The sequence below is a fragment of the Centruroides vittatus genome, unplaced genomic scaffold (genome assembly GCF_030686945.1).
Source record: "Centruroides vittatus isolate TY-2023 unplaced genomic scaffold, ASM3068694v2 contig_273, whole genome shotgun sequence".
NCBI lineage: Eukaryota > Metazoa > Arthropoda > Arachnida > Scorpiones > Buthidae > Centruroides > Centruroides vittatus.
Window position 1 is genome coordinate 1012446 of NW_027121739.1, and position 17831 is coordinate 1030276.

Genomic DNA, 17831 nt, shown 5'->3' on the forward strand with positions numbered 1-17831 from the left:
TAGAAAGTTTTAAATTAAATTTTTAATTTTCTATTCCTACAAATACTGCATAAATAATTTCCATTAATAAGCAGCAAATGAGGATTCATACCTCTGGTTTTGTGGTATGTTCAAGACACCATCAAAACTGGATGTTTTTTTTTTTTTTTGTGTTTAGTGCCACTTTGTACATTACTGCATGGCTGAGGTAATATACATATCTTTAGCCATTCCAAAGGATCTAAGTTTGAATCTGGAGCAATTTTTCCCAGATGATTCAACATACAAATATGTTGGGTCCTATTCCTCCTCATGTGCGAAACAAAAGTGAACCACATAGTGTATAGTTTGCTAGTCTTTGCATCGATAAATAATTTATGCTTAGCATACGAGAAGGATATTACAACTGATAAATAATCAATTTTATCATAATAATAATTTAATAATAAACTTGAAGTATTTATTAATAATAATTTGATATAACAATAAATTACTACAAAATAAAGTGGCCAATAACTGAGCCATTTACCTTAAGTTAATTAAAATAAAAATTCTATAACATAACTAAGATTAACTGTCCTTTGGGATGTTCCTATTTGCTTGTAAAAATAAATAAGGAAATTTTGTCAGGAAATATACTTGTTGATGAATTTTTCTTTTTTATAGTTCTTCTGCCAGCATCTAGAAATTACACATGCCAATTGTTTAATCCAGTATGTGCCTCATTTTACGAAAATGCAAAATTGTATAGTTATTGGCCATATGTGACAATTTTCAGGATTTTTGCTATCTACTGATGGCAGAAACTTGTATCATTCTAGAAATATTGCATGGTAATATTAACTTTTAAAGATTTTAAATATTAACTAATAAGAGGGTTTAAATTCAAAGTTACAAATTACTGTCTGGTGACCTATGACTGTAAATTATATGTTTGGTTCTAATTACTGTTCCTAATTAACCCATTAATTTGTTACCAGATCAACAAAATTTCCCATTACATATTAATTAAATAAATTGATTTTGATGTTATGGTGTAACGAATGTCTATCAAATTTACCAACTGTAATAATACATCAGTTTGTAAATTGATTTTAATTTTATTATTTAGTTATTTAATTCTGTAAATACTGCAAAACAGTTCTTATAAAATAAATTTCACTATTATTTAATGAAATGACATACCTATCAATATTCTTTGTTTTTATTTATTGATTAGGACTATATCATTCAATTTTCTTTTCATTCTTAAGGACAATAGTTTAGAAAAATTTAAAGTCTAGCTGCCATTCTATATATTTTCCTGGAAAGTATGCTGAAATGATATACAAATAGAAGAAAACAGCCATTATTATTTTTCTGAAGCAATGCAAATTGATTGATGATGTTGTATCTTAGGTCTATTAGTTTTCAATAGTCTTTCAACAAAATCATTCTAACTGATGATAGTATAATTTCAATGAATTTATTTGTCTATATTATCTAAGTATAACATTTGCAAAATGAACATAGATGATAAAACAGAGCATCTTTGATGTATGTAGCCTTGTATATAAAATTGTCAAGTGATATACCAACTAACAAGAATGAAAATGTAATATTTATCAATCACTTAAGTTCTTTATTATCTAGAATAAGGCTTCAATTTTATAACAATTATCAAGAGTATTTTACTAGTCATTCTCTTATAATTTTGATTCCTAAGCAAAGCTAGAATCATAGGGCAAAGTATTTTTTTATTTGTAACAGATAATTAGATGAAAGCCAGATTTTTTCAGCAATAAATGCTTTCAAAACTAATGCATCTACAGATTTTTGAATGAAGAAAGGTTTAAAATTTAAATTTATTATTATTTATTCATCTGACATTACTGTGTTTGTTTAAGGATCTAGTTTAAGATAATGCACTAGTTTCAAATGAATGTGTTCGCAAATAAAAATATATTCTGACTTTTATGTAGTTATAGGCAACTTAACTAAACAATATAATAAGAGACATTTTAATGAATATGAATTGTGTACAGTTGAATACATTTTAAAAACCTCACTGCTTCTGATGTTTGTACAAAATTTCAATTCATTTTCATTTACTTTGGACATGGCCCTAAACAAAGATTTTATTTTTTAGGTAGTGTCTTCTCAATGTTTCTGTAATATTGATATACATGTACAGAAAAAAAGAGAGTACATTTTGATTTCAGATTTATTATGTACTATATGATTATGTTTCTACGGGGTTGTTAAAAATGATCTTATCAGAGGATGTTTCTATGCATAGCACTTATGTATGTACCATTTGGGGTGCTATCAAGGGGAAATTATCGTTAGGATATACCATACAGTTAATTATTATTTGACATGTGTAACTTATAAAACTACAGTATTAAACCATTTTATTTTGGTTTCCTTGACATCATCCTATATGGTATATTTGTATATGCTATGTGAGTAGCACCTTTTGGTGCATTAATTTTGCTGCATTACAAGTGATTTACAATAAACTACAATGTTTGTCTTCTTCACGGATGCCTATGTGGCATATAGAGCAGCTCACAATGTTCTATGTTCATTAAGTCTATTTGTTTTTGAAGTAATAGTATTTTCTTAGCATATCAAATGTTTCAAAAAGCAAATGAAGCACTTACTTGGAACTTCAATATTCCATATGATATACAATTATTCCTATTATTGAAGTGTCTCAAAATCAGTTGGTTTTAGAACTTCTAAATATATTAATTTGCACTGTTCTTGAAAACTTGAAATGGTGGAAAAATAACGATTACATTATTCAATGAATTAATTAAATACAACATACATTTAAGAATTTAAAATGGTGGCTTCAGTATGTTTCAGAGAAACCTACTACATTTCACCATTATGAAAGATGCTGTTTACTTCATATACAGTATGTCCAAGAATAAACAGACCAATTTAATTTCTTGGATTCTGTTCAGCATATAGGTTCATCGAGGTCTTGTTTTAAAACTTTTCAAATGAGTAATCTTCTAGTGCCATTGAAACTCTAAAACCTTACAGTTTCAATGGCACTAGAAGATAACTCATTTGAAAAACTTTAAAACAAGACCTCGATGAACTCTGTACATTGAGTGAGCATAACCCAAGATAATAAAGGTGGTCCATTTATTCTTTGACATATGGTATAAATCACTGCAAGCCATATAATAGCATACAAACTAGTTTCATTCTTTTCTAATTAAAATTTAAAAAATAATTGCTATGATTTCTAGAGAAAATACTCATTGTTGCATGTGTATGACACAACTTATGAACAGATAACTGAGTTATGATACAAGATTTATTGGCACTTTCTGTTTCAGACTGTAAGCAAGTGTGGAAAGAAAACTTACACAAAATGAATTTCAGATATACAGGAAGGCCTAAATGTCATCAGTTAACTAATACATATTATTTTAAGAATGGTTAAAACCATTTCAGAACCGTTGTTTGTTGTTCACAGCTCAGTTACTTCAAGCAATTGAATCACACATTTAACAATATTCAGTTGTTCCAAACCAGTTTTAGCTGACTGTTGAGCCAACCTGCATTAATACTGAACAAAAGTAAATTCAAAGATTATGTATTTACAGAAACCAGGCTATTAGATTTTAGTCGCAACTTATCTGATTTTGTGCGTATATATCTTAAAATTTATCATTATCTTATTTTACTTCCAAACAAACTTTAAATGAATACTTTTAAGCAGATTGATTACATTTAATTAGAATGAATAATAATTTTCAATTATTTTGAAATATTAAAAGTGAATAATGATTTTTCTATATCTATTCTGCTTAGCAAAATTTGAATTTTTGATAAATTTTTTTAAGATTTTAATTTTAAAGTAGATATGTAATTTTTTTGAAATTTTTAATATATGTAAGGTATAAAAACATAAAAATGGCAGATTTAATTTGTATGCTTTTTATGGATTTTTGCACGTGTAACAACACTGCTGTCGATATGTCGCTAAGTGACAAACGTTCATTCTCTTCACTACATCGCAGTAAGCGGCTCTGTCGACACACAAGTCATCTATAAAAATAAATTTTAAAATTGAAATTATTGATCTTATTTACAGTAATTTTTGAGAAACTCATAAGTAATTACTTACTTAATGAAATGTATTACATATATTTTATGGCTATAGTCTCAATATCACCGATAATAATAAATTTTGCTTTTACTCGAGAGTCCTCGGCTGCAGCCAACAATTGAATGATAGGTTTGTGCACACCATATCAACAGTTGCATTAATTGATGAGTAGCTCTTGATACTAATAAATTAAGAAGTCTATGGTTCCTATAGAAGGGAATATTGGCTAGAACAACTGTTTTAATTTGCAGAAATTTGGACTCTCAAATAGCTACAATGATTTCTAAGATCATGTTCTAATAATTATCATCTACATTTTTACATCTTACTTAAGTCTGAAATTCTCATTTAGATATTGGAAAAAAACAAATATAAAAATAAGATATCATCAGTTGAAATCTCATCATAAAAATCTTTAATATGACAATTACATTAATTAATTAATTATGAGAAAACTCTCATTAAGACCTTTTTATTTATGTCAATGTTTCGACTCTTTCAGTGATATCCAGATATCCTTATGTATGTGTTTGCCACCATGGAGATTGTCAATTTAAGTTTATATAGGATCACTAAATCCTAGGATGGGTAGTTGAACGTTAACAAGAGCAAGAAATGCCTTAATCTGACATCGCATATGCTCATTCATTAACATTGTCATGCAGTATCATGAATTGTTCTTAGTGTACACACTGAGAACAAGGTAAGGAATTAATGCACAAGCACAGTCTGAAGTGTAACCACTTAAACAATGCCAGGTATCTATTAGAACAATATTTCTGTTTTATGAAAAACCTTTCAATTAAGAGACATTTAATTCAAAACTAAAAGATTATCACTACATTACATTACAAAACTGTACTTGTTAAAATAATTTCCAAAAAAATTACAAATGGTAATTTTCTCTTGTTTCAGGGTTTGAAACAAAGTGCTGCAGATTAACCTTTTATATACCATGTTTATTCTATTATAAGCCACTCCAGGAAATAAAAAATAAAAATTTATTAATCAAGCATAAGGAATAAATTTTACACCATTTAATTGTTCAGATGACTCAGCAATAAAGAATCAAGGGATGATGAATATGTCTTTGTACAGAGCGTCATCTGTGCCATCGAACACTTTTTAAATGTACCAGCAACGACTTCTCTACAAATACTTTTTCATATACACACTTGAAACAGATTAGCCGCTTCACACATTCCCATAGGCATGAGCATTCAATCTTCTCTGGAGAGCCCATCTGTGTACATTTTTCTCAACTTGCCCTTGAATTACTTATTGAGGCTATCCCCAGAATAATAGCCAAGTCCATTTTCTTCTCTTTACCACTTCTGTTGTGTGGCCTGCATAAGAATCCAAGACAAGGAAGCTAGGAGACCCATTCCATTACCATCAGTTTTCATTTGTATGTATATTGACACTTTTTGGACCACCAACTTTGGCAGTGTCTTGCATTTAAACACAATGAATGAAAGTTTATACCCATCAGCAGTACACATGAGCCTAACAGTCATGCTGTTTTTCACTTCCTATTGACAGAATTTTTACCTCTATGCCCTTACTCTTATAAATTTCTGTTTGTATCCTTGTCTACATGGACCTTGTTTATTAATAGGACTTATTATACTGGTGTAGTTTCCAATTAGCAAATAGAGGAGATCTTAGTCAAAAGTCAAGTGAAGATAAAGATATTTTCACTTTACTTTTGATTAAGATCTCCTCTATTTGCCAATTATTTTTACTTCTTTCTTTTTCTTTTCTTCTTCTGTATAATTTGCTGGTATGTCAGAATTTCCTATCTGACCAAGAAGATGGGATTTTAGCACTGAAAAGGATTATCAATTTTTCTGTACAGTTGACATATGCCTATGAAGCAAAACCTCCAGTGCTTAAGAGTTAAACACAATGCTGACTTGCCTTGAAATTGCTTGAGCAGAAAATCAACAATTTTATAGTCTTAATTTGGCAATCACCAGTAGACATTTTGTAGATATCCTTCACAAAATTATTTAAAACAACTTCCACTGCATGGTGGTGACTGCACTTTGGCCTACAAATGTTTTTCTTTTGCTGGAGCATGCAAATACTTTGTCTCTCTGCCTTATCCACTGTCTGATATTGATTCATCAATCCGATGTTTCTTCAGCAAACGAAATCACTCTCATTTTAAAATCAGCAGTATATAGCACCTCATTATAAAACAACAGTCAAAAATCCTGCTTAATAACATGAGCTTAGTAACTCTACAATGCATGCAAAATTTGTGGAAACTTGTCTGTGACAGCTTCTAGTGATATTTTTCTGACTTTCAACTATGTTGGTAAAGGGTGTCACCTTTGCTAACTGTATTAATGATATTGATTCTAAGCCAGGGAGCATTTTTTTTGAACCACAAAAAAAATTAAAGGGTAAGCTTGCAATCAGGTAAATACAGTAAACCTCTTGGCCATAAGGAAGAATGGTCCAAGATTAGTGGAATTCTTGCCAAAAGAGTTGGTACAGTCCTTAACCACTTCTTCAACTTGTACAAGATTTGAAGGATTTTTGCTTGTAATATTGACCACAAGTGTTCAATTGGGTTTAAGTCGAGAGAGTGGAGGCCAGTCTAATGTTTTGATCTTTCTTTGGAACCAGGATGTAATAATCTTAACTGTGTGCATGGTACCTCACAGTTTGTGTGTGATCCTGTTGATGAATTCAAGGTTTCCTACACCTCTCAAAGACACAGCCTCAACTCTTGGGAAAAAGTCTTACATCTGATCCAAAAAGATTCATTTTGGTCTCTGGAAACAAAATTTTACAATGTCATTCACAGTGAAGTTTTGGCATTTCTTCATATGTACCTTTTTTCTAGCATAATAACTTGTTAGAAATCAATTGCATAGTTTGTCTTATCTAACAATCAGGCCCACTCTGTAAAATACTGTTTACTTTTGGAGCCCAAAATGGATTTTTCTGTCTTCACTAACCGAAGTTTACCTTAGCCATCCAGAGTTACGGAACTGACAAATTTTCCAATTTTGAACCTGTCCACATGAATACTATTTACTATGATTTCTTATGCTAATTTTGTTATAAATCTACTTAGCATTGCCTGGTTTATAAGAAAAATTAATAATTTCATATGTTTTAAATTTTATGAAAATACTGTTAAAAAAAAAAATATATTTGAGTCCTTAGATGTAACAATTTGACTTTAATAGCAAAAACAAACTTTTCACAGTAAAACACTTTGAACTCTGCATGCGAGTACTACATGCTACCAATCCCAGAGATAACATGGGCTTCCATTGGATCATTTTTGAAAACAGATGCAACTGGGGAACTATCCATTTGTTGTTCACTTCTATTTCAGTATTTTCAGTTAGTTTTCACTCTTACTGTGGAAAATTCTTTATCATCTGTGGTTTGAGTTTCCACCTTAAATTTGCAAGGATATTTCTTGATACACCTTCCATCTTTCATGCAAGGTGAACTTGGATTAATTTGCCTATATGAATCATGTTCTTTTATATAATATAAAAAAAAGGAAAAAAACAGAATCATCTTTGGCATTTGGAAACTCCACCGAAATTATGCTGTCAATTTGAGTTGATTGAACTTTTTCTTTACCACATGCACATGTTGGTTTGGCTTAGTCCTCTTTTTTGCCATTCAATTGAATACATCCAACAGCATGTTTCACCATAGATTGAAATTTTGTTATCACATCAATTAAAGTGATGAGCTTTTCTTTGAACACTCATGTTGTGAAATCGTTTCAATCAATGGGAGATTGTCCAGTTAAAAGTTCCTCCTTAATATCAGGCTAAGATGGATTACATATGAAGCTTATAAAAAGTTTGGGTTGGCCATATGTCATTGCATCTTGAGAGTTTTCACAGTGTAACATTTTGATGTGAAAAACCAAATATACTTTAAACATTATATTCATTTAATTATTGCGACAATGATATGATTTAAAAATTAAATTTTTTGTATGAATTTAATTATTTTTAATTTTTTTTGTCAAAAGATGGCATTACATGTAATAGCAGCATGTTGTATGTACATACTACCCAAAATATTGATTTTGGATAGTATATGACTTAGGGTCTAAGCCATATACTACTCATACAAATGTTACTTTTAAACTGATCTGGACCAAAGATTTATGTAAAGAACAAACCAAGAAGAATTCATTTTTATATTTATAGATTGGATTAAGTTAAGTTGAAGAATTTTTTCTTTCTTGCTTGCAATAGTCTCTTTCCACCCATCTGTATGAAGTAATTTTTGGTTGAGTCAAATTGTTAGTATAATTTTCTAATATAGGCTTTTAAGGTAAAGAGTAGTAGAGTCTTAAGATGTATAAATACTGCATAAAAACTACTGACAGTTGTTTTATAGGATGTGATTCTTTCTTTGACGTAGATTTCTTCCTAAACTTATCGGGGTTTAATACCTCTAAAGGTTGCTTGACACTGTACGGATTAATGGGAGCACGTTGGTGCACAAAGTATGCCGCCCCATAAGCATGTCGGCGCACAAAGTGCCGACATGCTTATTGGGGTTAGAAAAGTAAAGCAAATAATTATATTAAATTAATGTAAACTAGTAGATTTGCCTTAAAGTTATTCAGGAGTTTTCACCCACTTATCAGCATTGCAAGGATAAGAAACATTTTTTGACATAAAATACAGTATATATTTTTTTAAACTAGCATTATTCTTGAAATTATAGAAATTTCAATTAGTTAAACATATCTGATTTCTTTCAGCTGTGTTTAAAAATAAATACACTAGCATCTTAAGAAGCTGTATATATTTTGAATATATTATTGTTGTAAATTACGTATACAAATATTCTAAATTATTTAGAAATTAATTCAAAATAATAGCAGAAAAGTAGCCTGATTTAATCCGGCAGTCATTTGGCCTATTTGTAAATTATTGGGCAAAAGCTCACTTGATGCCAATATTAAATATTATTGAGAAGTTCAACTGTCTTTTGGCATTAAAATTTTATTTATTTATTACAAAATATATAAGTGAGCACTTTCAATGGTGCATAACCATCTTCCTTGGACAATAGTCAAAAATGGAATGTAACATTAAAATGTTTTACAAGGCTTTTGAACAAAGTTTTTTGGAAAAAGAAACTTAATATTAAAATTTTTGTACACTGAAATTTGTTAAAAAGGGAGGGTAGAGCATGGGCTTAATAAACACTTCAACCATAGAAACCTGTAATGTTTCTCAGATAAATAAGAATTTCCAATCATTATGCTGCCACAGTAAGGAGACTGATCATAAAAGTTTGTAGCCCTGCTCTGAAACCAGGGCTGTGCAGTTTGACTCTTCTGCAGTCTGAATTTGCTTCAGACTGAAAGTCGGAAAAAAGCACACCAACCCTGACTTATGATTCCAACCCTGACTTATGATTTTTATTATACACTTTATATTAACCTCATCCTGTAATGCAAGATTCTACTTTTGGATGATTTCTCCCTACTTCATGATTTTTCTTTGCATATTATTACTAATTATTGTTGATTTTTCTTTTTAGAAATTTCTATTTGAATACATTGTTATTGTCAAAAGACCCACACAAAATGGCTAAGAAGACTTGGGTTAAATGAATAATATACTTTACTATAACCACAGACAGAAAAACTTTTGTGTGTCAATAGTTGAAAAAAAAAAAAGATGAGTACTTTTCAGTTTTTATAGGTATGCCATTCTGGGTTAATATAATCAAAGTATACTTTAAATAATAATTTAGAGGCAGAAGTTGGGAGCTTGGTCTACTAACTCTATGGCCCTATTATGCAATATGTCTTCTTGGAAACTATTTATTGGAACACTAAGTTTTATAGTGATGGCACCTATATTACAAATTAGCAGCCTTTTGTGAATGTTTTAGTGGGACCATGTATATGCCTGATTTTTCAAAGCTTACAAAACATTTTTTATCATTATTCAGAATTCTGCACAAGGATAACTGCAATTAAGATTGTTGACCGTGGCATAAGAATACCATCCTGTTTAGTACAGTAACAACATATCACAATATGTAATAGTATATAAGGAATTGTAAAGAAGGGTACAGATATGACCATGTTTATATAGCCAGGCAGCTGAAACATGTAGCAAGGATTAAGTTTCATTTACAGTATATACCAAAAGTGGGTCTCAGAAGTTCTATGAATGCTTACATCTAGCAATTAAAATCATATCATCAATCCTTTCACCTTCTGAAGTAAAACTTATGGAAGGGTAAACAGTTGATGATAACTGCACAAATTCAATATGCATCCAATCCAAGCTAACAAGATGTCATCCATGTAATAGAGATGGAGAAGGTACCAGTGGTAAATGAGATTAAAAATCTTAAATTCTAAATCTTTTATATGATTAATTCTGCCAGGATGGCTGATGATAAGAGTTTGTAGGCATGTCCTATTTTTGTAAGAAGTATTAATTGCTACAGCAAAAATAGTTATACATGAGACCCTTTTGTTAGTCACAGAAAATATGTAGTACTTGTACACTAAACCTTTATTCAGCAGGAGGAAATTAGCTAATTAAGGTGTGTTTCAAATTTATACAGACACGAAAAAATTAAAGTGAAACACAAATTTGCTGCATTAAGTGACAAATGTTTTATTAAAAATAATATGGATTTACATGTTTCTACACTGCAAAAGAAGAATTTTAATCAAACATTAACATTTTGTCACTGAAAATAATGTTTATGAAACTCTTATACAAAAAAACTGTTACATATTTATCCGGACAGGTTTCAAATTGCAAAGTTTTCTTACAATTTAATGGCCAATGTAACCACCATTTACATTAAATACTCGATTAGGCATTGTTTCAATTAGATTCTGAAGGAATTCAATCTTAAGTTTATCTCAAGCATCTGAAATTGCTGCCTTCAAATCATGAATTGTGGAAAACTGCTTTCCATTGGCATAAACTGTACGAACCATCATCCCCAAAGATTTTCCATCGGATTCAGGTCAGAGCTTCTAGCAGGCTATGTCATCAGATTAATATTTTTACGTTTAAACCACATTTTTGTTGATTTAGAGGCATGCACAGGGGCATTGTCTTGTTGAAAGATCCAATTTGGTCCACAAATATTTGGTCCAGCTTCCAATAAATGATCTTCAAGCATGCCTTGATACTTCTTTGAATTCATTCTTTGAGTTATAAATGCTAAATCTGTAGTTCCGTTGAATCCAAACGCACCCACACCATTATTGATCCCCCACCCATTTGGCGTTTTGAAAAAATTTGTTTTTCGGTTCTTAAATCGTGCCAATAATACTTCCAACCATCTGGTCCATCTAAGTTGAATTTTTTTTCATCACTGAACAAAACTTCAATCCATTCTTCGGACCATGTCATGCGTTTTTGTGCCCAATCAAGTCTGTCACTTTTGTGCTTTAATGAAAGTGGTGGCATTATGGCTTTTTTTCTGTATTTTAACATTGGAGATGTATTTAAAACTCTCCACACTGTTGTGCTGCTACAAGGCAAGTCTAATTCTTGTTTTATTTTTCTTACTGATGTTTGTTTTGTGGAGCAAACCTTGATGCATTTGTCTACAATCTCGAGGAGTAAGCTTGGGTTTTGGACCTGTCTTGAATTTTGGTACATCCTTGCCACGTCTTTTTGATAAATAATCACCAACAGTTGATTTTGGACGATTTATATATGCTGCAATTTCTCTTATTGACTTGTTTTGTGATTTATAGGCATCAATCTTCCCTTTTTCATAATCAGATAAATTCTTTGTTCTACCCATTTTAGAACGTTGAACAACATAAAGAATTTGCATTACAATTAGATATGTAAGCTAATTTGCATATTTCAATGCTTGAAACTAAACAATATTCTGTTTAAGTCATAAAATGAGTGCCTGTCCGGATAAATATGTAACAGTTTTTTTGTATAAGAGTTTCATAAACATTATTTTCAGTGACAAAATGTTAATGTTTGATTAAAATTCTTCTTTTGCAGTGTAGAAACATGTAAATCCATATTATTTTTAATAAAACATTTGTCACTTAATGCAGCAAATTTGTGTTTCACTTTAATTTTTTCGTGTCTGTATAAATTTGAAACACACCTTAAGATACCAATTGGTACAAAGAAATCACATCATTGTCCATCAAAAGTGCTTGCTTTTATATTTTGATGAAGAAAAAGACTTGTAAAATTTAATTTGATAAAAATAAGAACAGCTTTAATTTTATATTTGCATTTTGATCAAAGGACCCTGTATAAATCTTACAGGATCAAATGATTTGGATGAATCTTTGGTATTTTGTAACTTTAGTGGTCCTGATCAAAAGTCTCCATAACCACAGTCAAAAAATGGACAGTTTTTGTGTTATCAAGTATCCAAAATACAAAAAACAGCATAATTCATGCACAAATCTTAAATCTTTTTTTTTTGTTTCAAAATATAAAATGATATGTTATTGGGATTTCCTTGGGATTTTGTCATACACGAGAGTTTGGGTTCATATTGCAGTAGTAGATACAGTGTTATGTAGCACATGCACTAAAAACCCTTCTGGCAAGAGACTTGCTCTTCCAAAACTCAATAACAGTTGAAAAGAAACTCCATTGGTACATTTATTCATTAATAAGCATATTGCCTCAAAAAATGTCATTCTTCGTATTGGTAAATGTGCATATTATTTTTTGTTCTTTTATATTAACTTTGTTTAATATTTTATCTATGCAATATATCAAATCTAATTCTTCCTTATTAACTTCTATACGGCTTTCTGAAATTATTCATAATGAAATATTTATCTATTTAAGCTATTTGGTAACGAAATTGCTGAAAAACGCAACATCACTGTTCAAAGATGCCAGAGAATTTTTAGACCACCTCGTCAAAAAATTAACAAGAATACATATCAATTGTAATCAGTGTATTGCTAAACATTTCTGTTTGGCAATTAAGAATTAAAATTTTTTGTTTGCCAAACAGAAATGTTTGGGAAACAAAAAAGATTTAGCATAATTTATGCATGTGTTGTGATTAGGGATTGCAATCCAGCAGTGTTTTCATTTCAGCTGGATCCAGCGCGAATGTATTTTCGGTACAATAAAGTGTTATCTATCTATCTATCTATCTATCTATCTATCCAGCAATTTATGGCATTTTTTTAAAGAAATAAGTATTTAAAAAAAAATGTTTTAAGAAACTTTTATTATTTAGACTGGTCACTATAAATCAGTAACACTTCTTACACATTTAGGTAGTAAACTTAACTTTGGTTCAGTTTAACACTTGAGATAGAGATAATTAACTTTAAATGTTTAGTTAGATTATAATTATAATGTAATTTTTAAGTTAAATAATAGCAAAGGTAATTCTACTAATTAATTTATATTAATATACAGTGGTGCCTCATATAACGTATGCCTTGAATCGTTATTCGAGGCGTATGAACAACGGCTTTCTGTTTGGCCGTTACGTGACTCGAGCAACAGACTGGCTGCGAACAACAGACTTTCTGGCATAATTGGTGACTGCTCCATGGGTGCGTTCTTTAATAGCGGTTGCTCTGCGTCTCCGCTACTACTGGAGTGCGCTGCTGTTTGTAGGCATTTAGGAATGGCGGCACCTGCACCATCGATAGTATCGTGATGGAGGAATCTATAATTCTAAAATATGAGCTTTTAAAGGCAAAAGAAGGGCCCCAATTGTAAAATTTAACCATAAAATGGATTATTTGTTGAAAGAGCATTCAAAATAGCCACAAAAAAATTAGAATGCCGGATACCATTTGAAAAAAATTCGTAAAGACACTTACATCACCGCGTGCGCTAACTCACGCTTTCACAATTTCTAAATTTTCATTCATAAAACCACATAATGGACCCGGAAACGAAACTATCCGAGCCATGGAGGATGCCATATTGCTTTCCACCATAAACTACTGCTACAAGCGGCCGTTTCTGTCGTTCGACGACGCGCACTCCCACCGGAATTTAGGAACACGTTCTGCAGGAATTTTTAAACGGATGTCGCTCGTGCGGAGTTACGTGGAGGAATAAAAGAACGCACCCCCATGTTCATTTTTTTATGATACATTACGGTTATTTTATGCTGCAGAACGAATTAGTTGTTTTAACATGTATTTCTATGGGAAAATGCGTTTCGTATAATGGATGTGCACCTGGAACGGATTAAGTACATTATATGAGGCACCACTGTATTATAATAATGTAAGGGACAGATAATCAGTGGCTAAGTGGCTATCAGTCTTACCAGTTTTCTTATATAGGCTCTACATATCAGTCTGTAGTTATTTATAAGTAATTTAATTATTACTGTTAGTAAAGTAGTGAGTAAGTAATTAGTAGTAGTCTAGTAGTTAGTTATTATCATCACAATCATGAATCACATACATTCATATCATCATATATCTAAGATACTGATACTCATTAATTTAATTAACTATTTAACTAACTAGGTAGTCTTAGTTTCTCACTAATTTTCACAATAAAATTGTCTAGCCTAGCCCACTAACCACTTATAGAATAAAAGTTAAAAACTCTTACTTAATAGAATTAGAGTAGAAGTTATAAAATTAAAATACTTTATTCAAGATAAGATTAATAAGGATTAAATAAAATTAAATCAATCACTTCTATTATTTTTTGGACTTTTCTGGAAGTAGGATCTCAAGAAACAAATGGTATTGATGGTGTTGTCTCCCAACCTACTTCCTAATGAATTGCATATATATCCCACTGCGGAGAAGGCTCTTTCTGCCTCTACGCTAGTTGGTTTCAGGGTCATAAAATAATCATAAATCGTGATTCATTGACGTCACAACCGACCGTAAATTAGAATTATGCACCAGGACTAGGAGAGGAGTTACTTATTTTATTTAGCGTGAAGACACTTTATTCCGTGAGAGCGGAAAGTCAACTGGCAATTAGATCAGCAGAGATAAAAGGGCGGGCGGTGCGGTATAGAGAGGGGGTGTAGCATGTGCTGCACTGAATGGCAATGTCAATCTCGCCGCTGAACAATAGTGCATGTAGCAAAGTGGCAACACCGACAACGTAGACTTTTGCGCCATTATTTAGAAAGTTAATTGAGTATTTGTGGATCCAGCTGGATTGCAATCCCTAGTTGTGATGCTCTGTTTTTGTATCTTAGATAGTTTTTGAGTTATTGTATATCAATTTTTTGACTTTATGCCTATGGATACTTTAGATCAGGACCACTACAAGTTCAAAATATCAAAAATTCCACCAAATCTACTGAGACTTGTTTCCCTGTAAGGTCCTTTTACTGGTACTTCATCCTTAATGTTACAATGTTATCTAGTTTCAGATTCTATTGAATCTAATTAATCTCTTTTGCAAATTGTGATAACTCTCATTATTTTAGGAGATTGTATTAATAGTTTTATGATTAAAGCAGCCTGGATCCCCAGAGAGACAAGTTGAAGTTCAAAATGACTTGGTAATTCTGAATCAACCCACCCAAGAAAATTTCATTTTTCATTACTTGTTTGTCCCTATTTTGGTACTGACCAAATCTGTAAGAGGGGTTTTTTCCACTAATCAATGCCCACAAGACTAATTTCAGTTTTTTAAATGAAAGAGTGAGTTTATATTCTTTTATATTGTTAAAATAATTTCTCAAAGTCTAAAGAAAAATTCAAAAATAAACTTTGCAATATAACAAGTTTTCCAAAGATTATGGCAATAGCTGCATTTTTCTTCTCTGTATGAAAATGTAATTTCATTAATATAAAGAATTGTATTGTTTAATAAGTAAGTATTGAAGAATTTTAACACACAAATAATAGCATATTTACTGATTTTCATATAAATTTGCATTATAAAGACATTTACATTCAGGATATACATCTCATTCAAACTGGATATTTCTCACAATTTTTATGTTTTTAAAGAATAAAAATTAAGTTAGCACAATGGCACATTTGACAACATTCTAACTGCTAGGCAGAAATTAAAAGAATACACATTTAATCAGATTTTGATGGCAGACTATCGATTGGGTATGGTGTGGACTTCAACATCCCAAAGTAAGTATTAAGTTCAGAAATTTTCTCTTTTGCATCTTAAAACAGTTTAAAGTAGTTCCCAATGGCTTCTTTATGTTCTGAGACATTTTCCTCCAGTTTGATTAAAGTTCATAGAACAGAAGACAGCATACTAATAAATTCTAAGATACTGAATATCTTTGTAACCAATGTAAAGTCTCAAAAAAATTTTATCCTGTCAATAAATATTTTTTTTATAGCTGTCCTAATTTTGATGAATATTTTAGAAATACATACTAAAATAGACTTATTTGTATTGTATATGCATGTAAAACTGCAATACAATATTAGAGAATGAATGCTGTTTATCTTTGACAATTTTCAATATTTTCTTATCAATAGTCATACTCTAGCTATTTAGTAATGTCACTACTATTTAAATAAAAATATATATATTATTTAAAAGGATAATTCAGTAATTCTTACTATGAGGACAAGGTGGTTTCTCACAAGGTATAATGACTGTTGGCCTTGGTAGATTTTGGCAGGCATTTTTAGCTAATTTATTTGTACCATACCAAACACATTGTAGTGTTCGAGTTTGAAATCCCTGATGTCCACAAGTAACTGTGCACTGAAATAAAGTTAAATTATTTTACAAATATAAAGCGTACGCATTACGCAATTATAAAATTAACTCTTGATTACCTGTGACCATTCGCCAATTTTCCAGGTTCCTCTACATCTTTCATTAAAGCATTCTCGTTTTCTTCTTGGACGTAATCTCTCATTACATTTGCTGGGATCCACTACTGTACCGTTTGTAGTTTTACAATGTATATTTCTCTTTTGAAGAGCAGTGTTCCATCCATAGCAATGTTTCTCGTTACACTGAAAATAAAACACTAATAATACATTTAATGTGAACTACTGAAAATAACGTAACGAGATTGTTTTGCTACAAGTGATTAAGAGCATATACATCCGACCAAAGTCCTGCTTCCCAATGTGGGCAAGCTTCTAAACCACATCTTTGGATTGTTGGGGGAGGTTGCATATTGTTGTTCAGGCATAAGTTGTTATCGACCGTCTTTGAAACATTCTGTAACCTGACGAGACATTGTTTTCGCACGTACCTTTTAAAGAAAAACAATTAAACACAAAAATTCAATAAAAATGTAATACCAACTCCAGTTACTAATTGAAATTATCGTTTACTTGAAATCCATTTCCTCCACAAGAACGAGAGCATGGTGTCCAATCTGTTACCATCCAGTCTAGTTCTAAATTTTCACCATTTCTCCCCGAATAATACGTGTCGTCATTGATATTACTGGTTGTTGAGAAAGAATTTCTTTCTTGCTGCTGGCGGAGATGAGTAATTAGCTGGTAGACATGAGGTAGAGTGATTGTAGATCCGTGATGAATTCTACTATAATCGAAACCAGAATCTGAATACGGTGTGGATGCATCCATTTCTCTGCTGTTCTGATCTGAAATTATATCTTGGCTCTGATGATATTCCCAGGTATCGTGATCTATCCTCTCGTTACTGAAGTTCTCAGTTTCAGGCGGATGGATCTGCAGAGACGAATCTTGATGGATGTATCCGTGGCTGTAATCACCGCCTGTGCGAGGAGCTGCTAGAAATATTTCAAATCAGTGAAACAGGTGACTAATATTAAGAATATTTTT

The 17831-nt window shown here is 31.2% G+C and overlaps 1 protein-coding gene across 1 annotated transcript in view; it reads right to left on the bottom strand.

Annotated features, from left to right (window-relative positions):
• Positions 1-3216: 3216 nt before the first annotated feature.
• The window catches only part of LOC136971862 (protein madd-4-like), a 39704-nt gene continuing 25089 nt past the window's right edge, over positions 3217-17831 (bottom strand). The window contains 6 exon segments of the mRNA XM_067266377.1: positions 3217-4032; positions 16623-16770; positions 16845-17027; positions 17119-17260; positions 17262-17272; positions 17355-17779. Of these exon segments, the coding sequence (XP_067122478.1) occupies positions 3923-4032; positions 16623-16770; positions 16845-17027; positions 17119-17260; positions 17262-17272; positions 17355-17779 (1019 nt within the window). The 3' untranslated portion in view covers positions 3217-3922.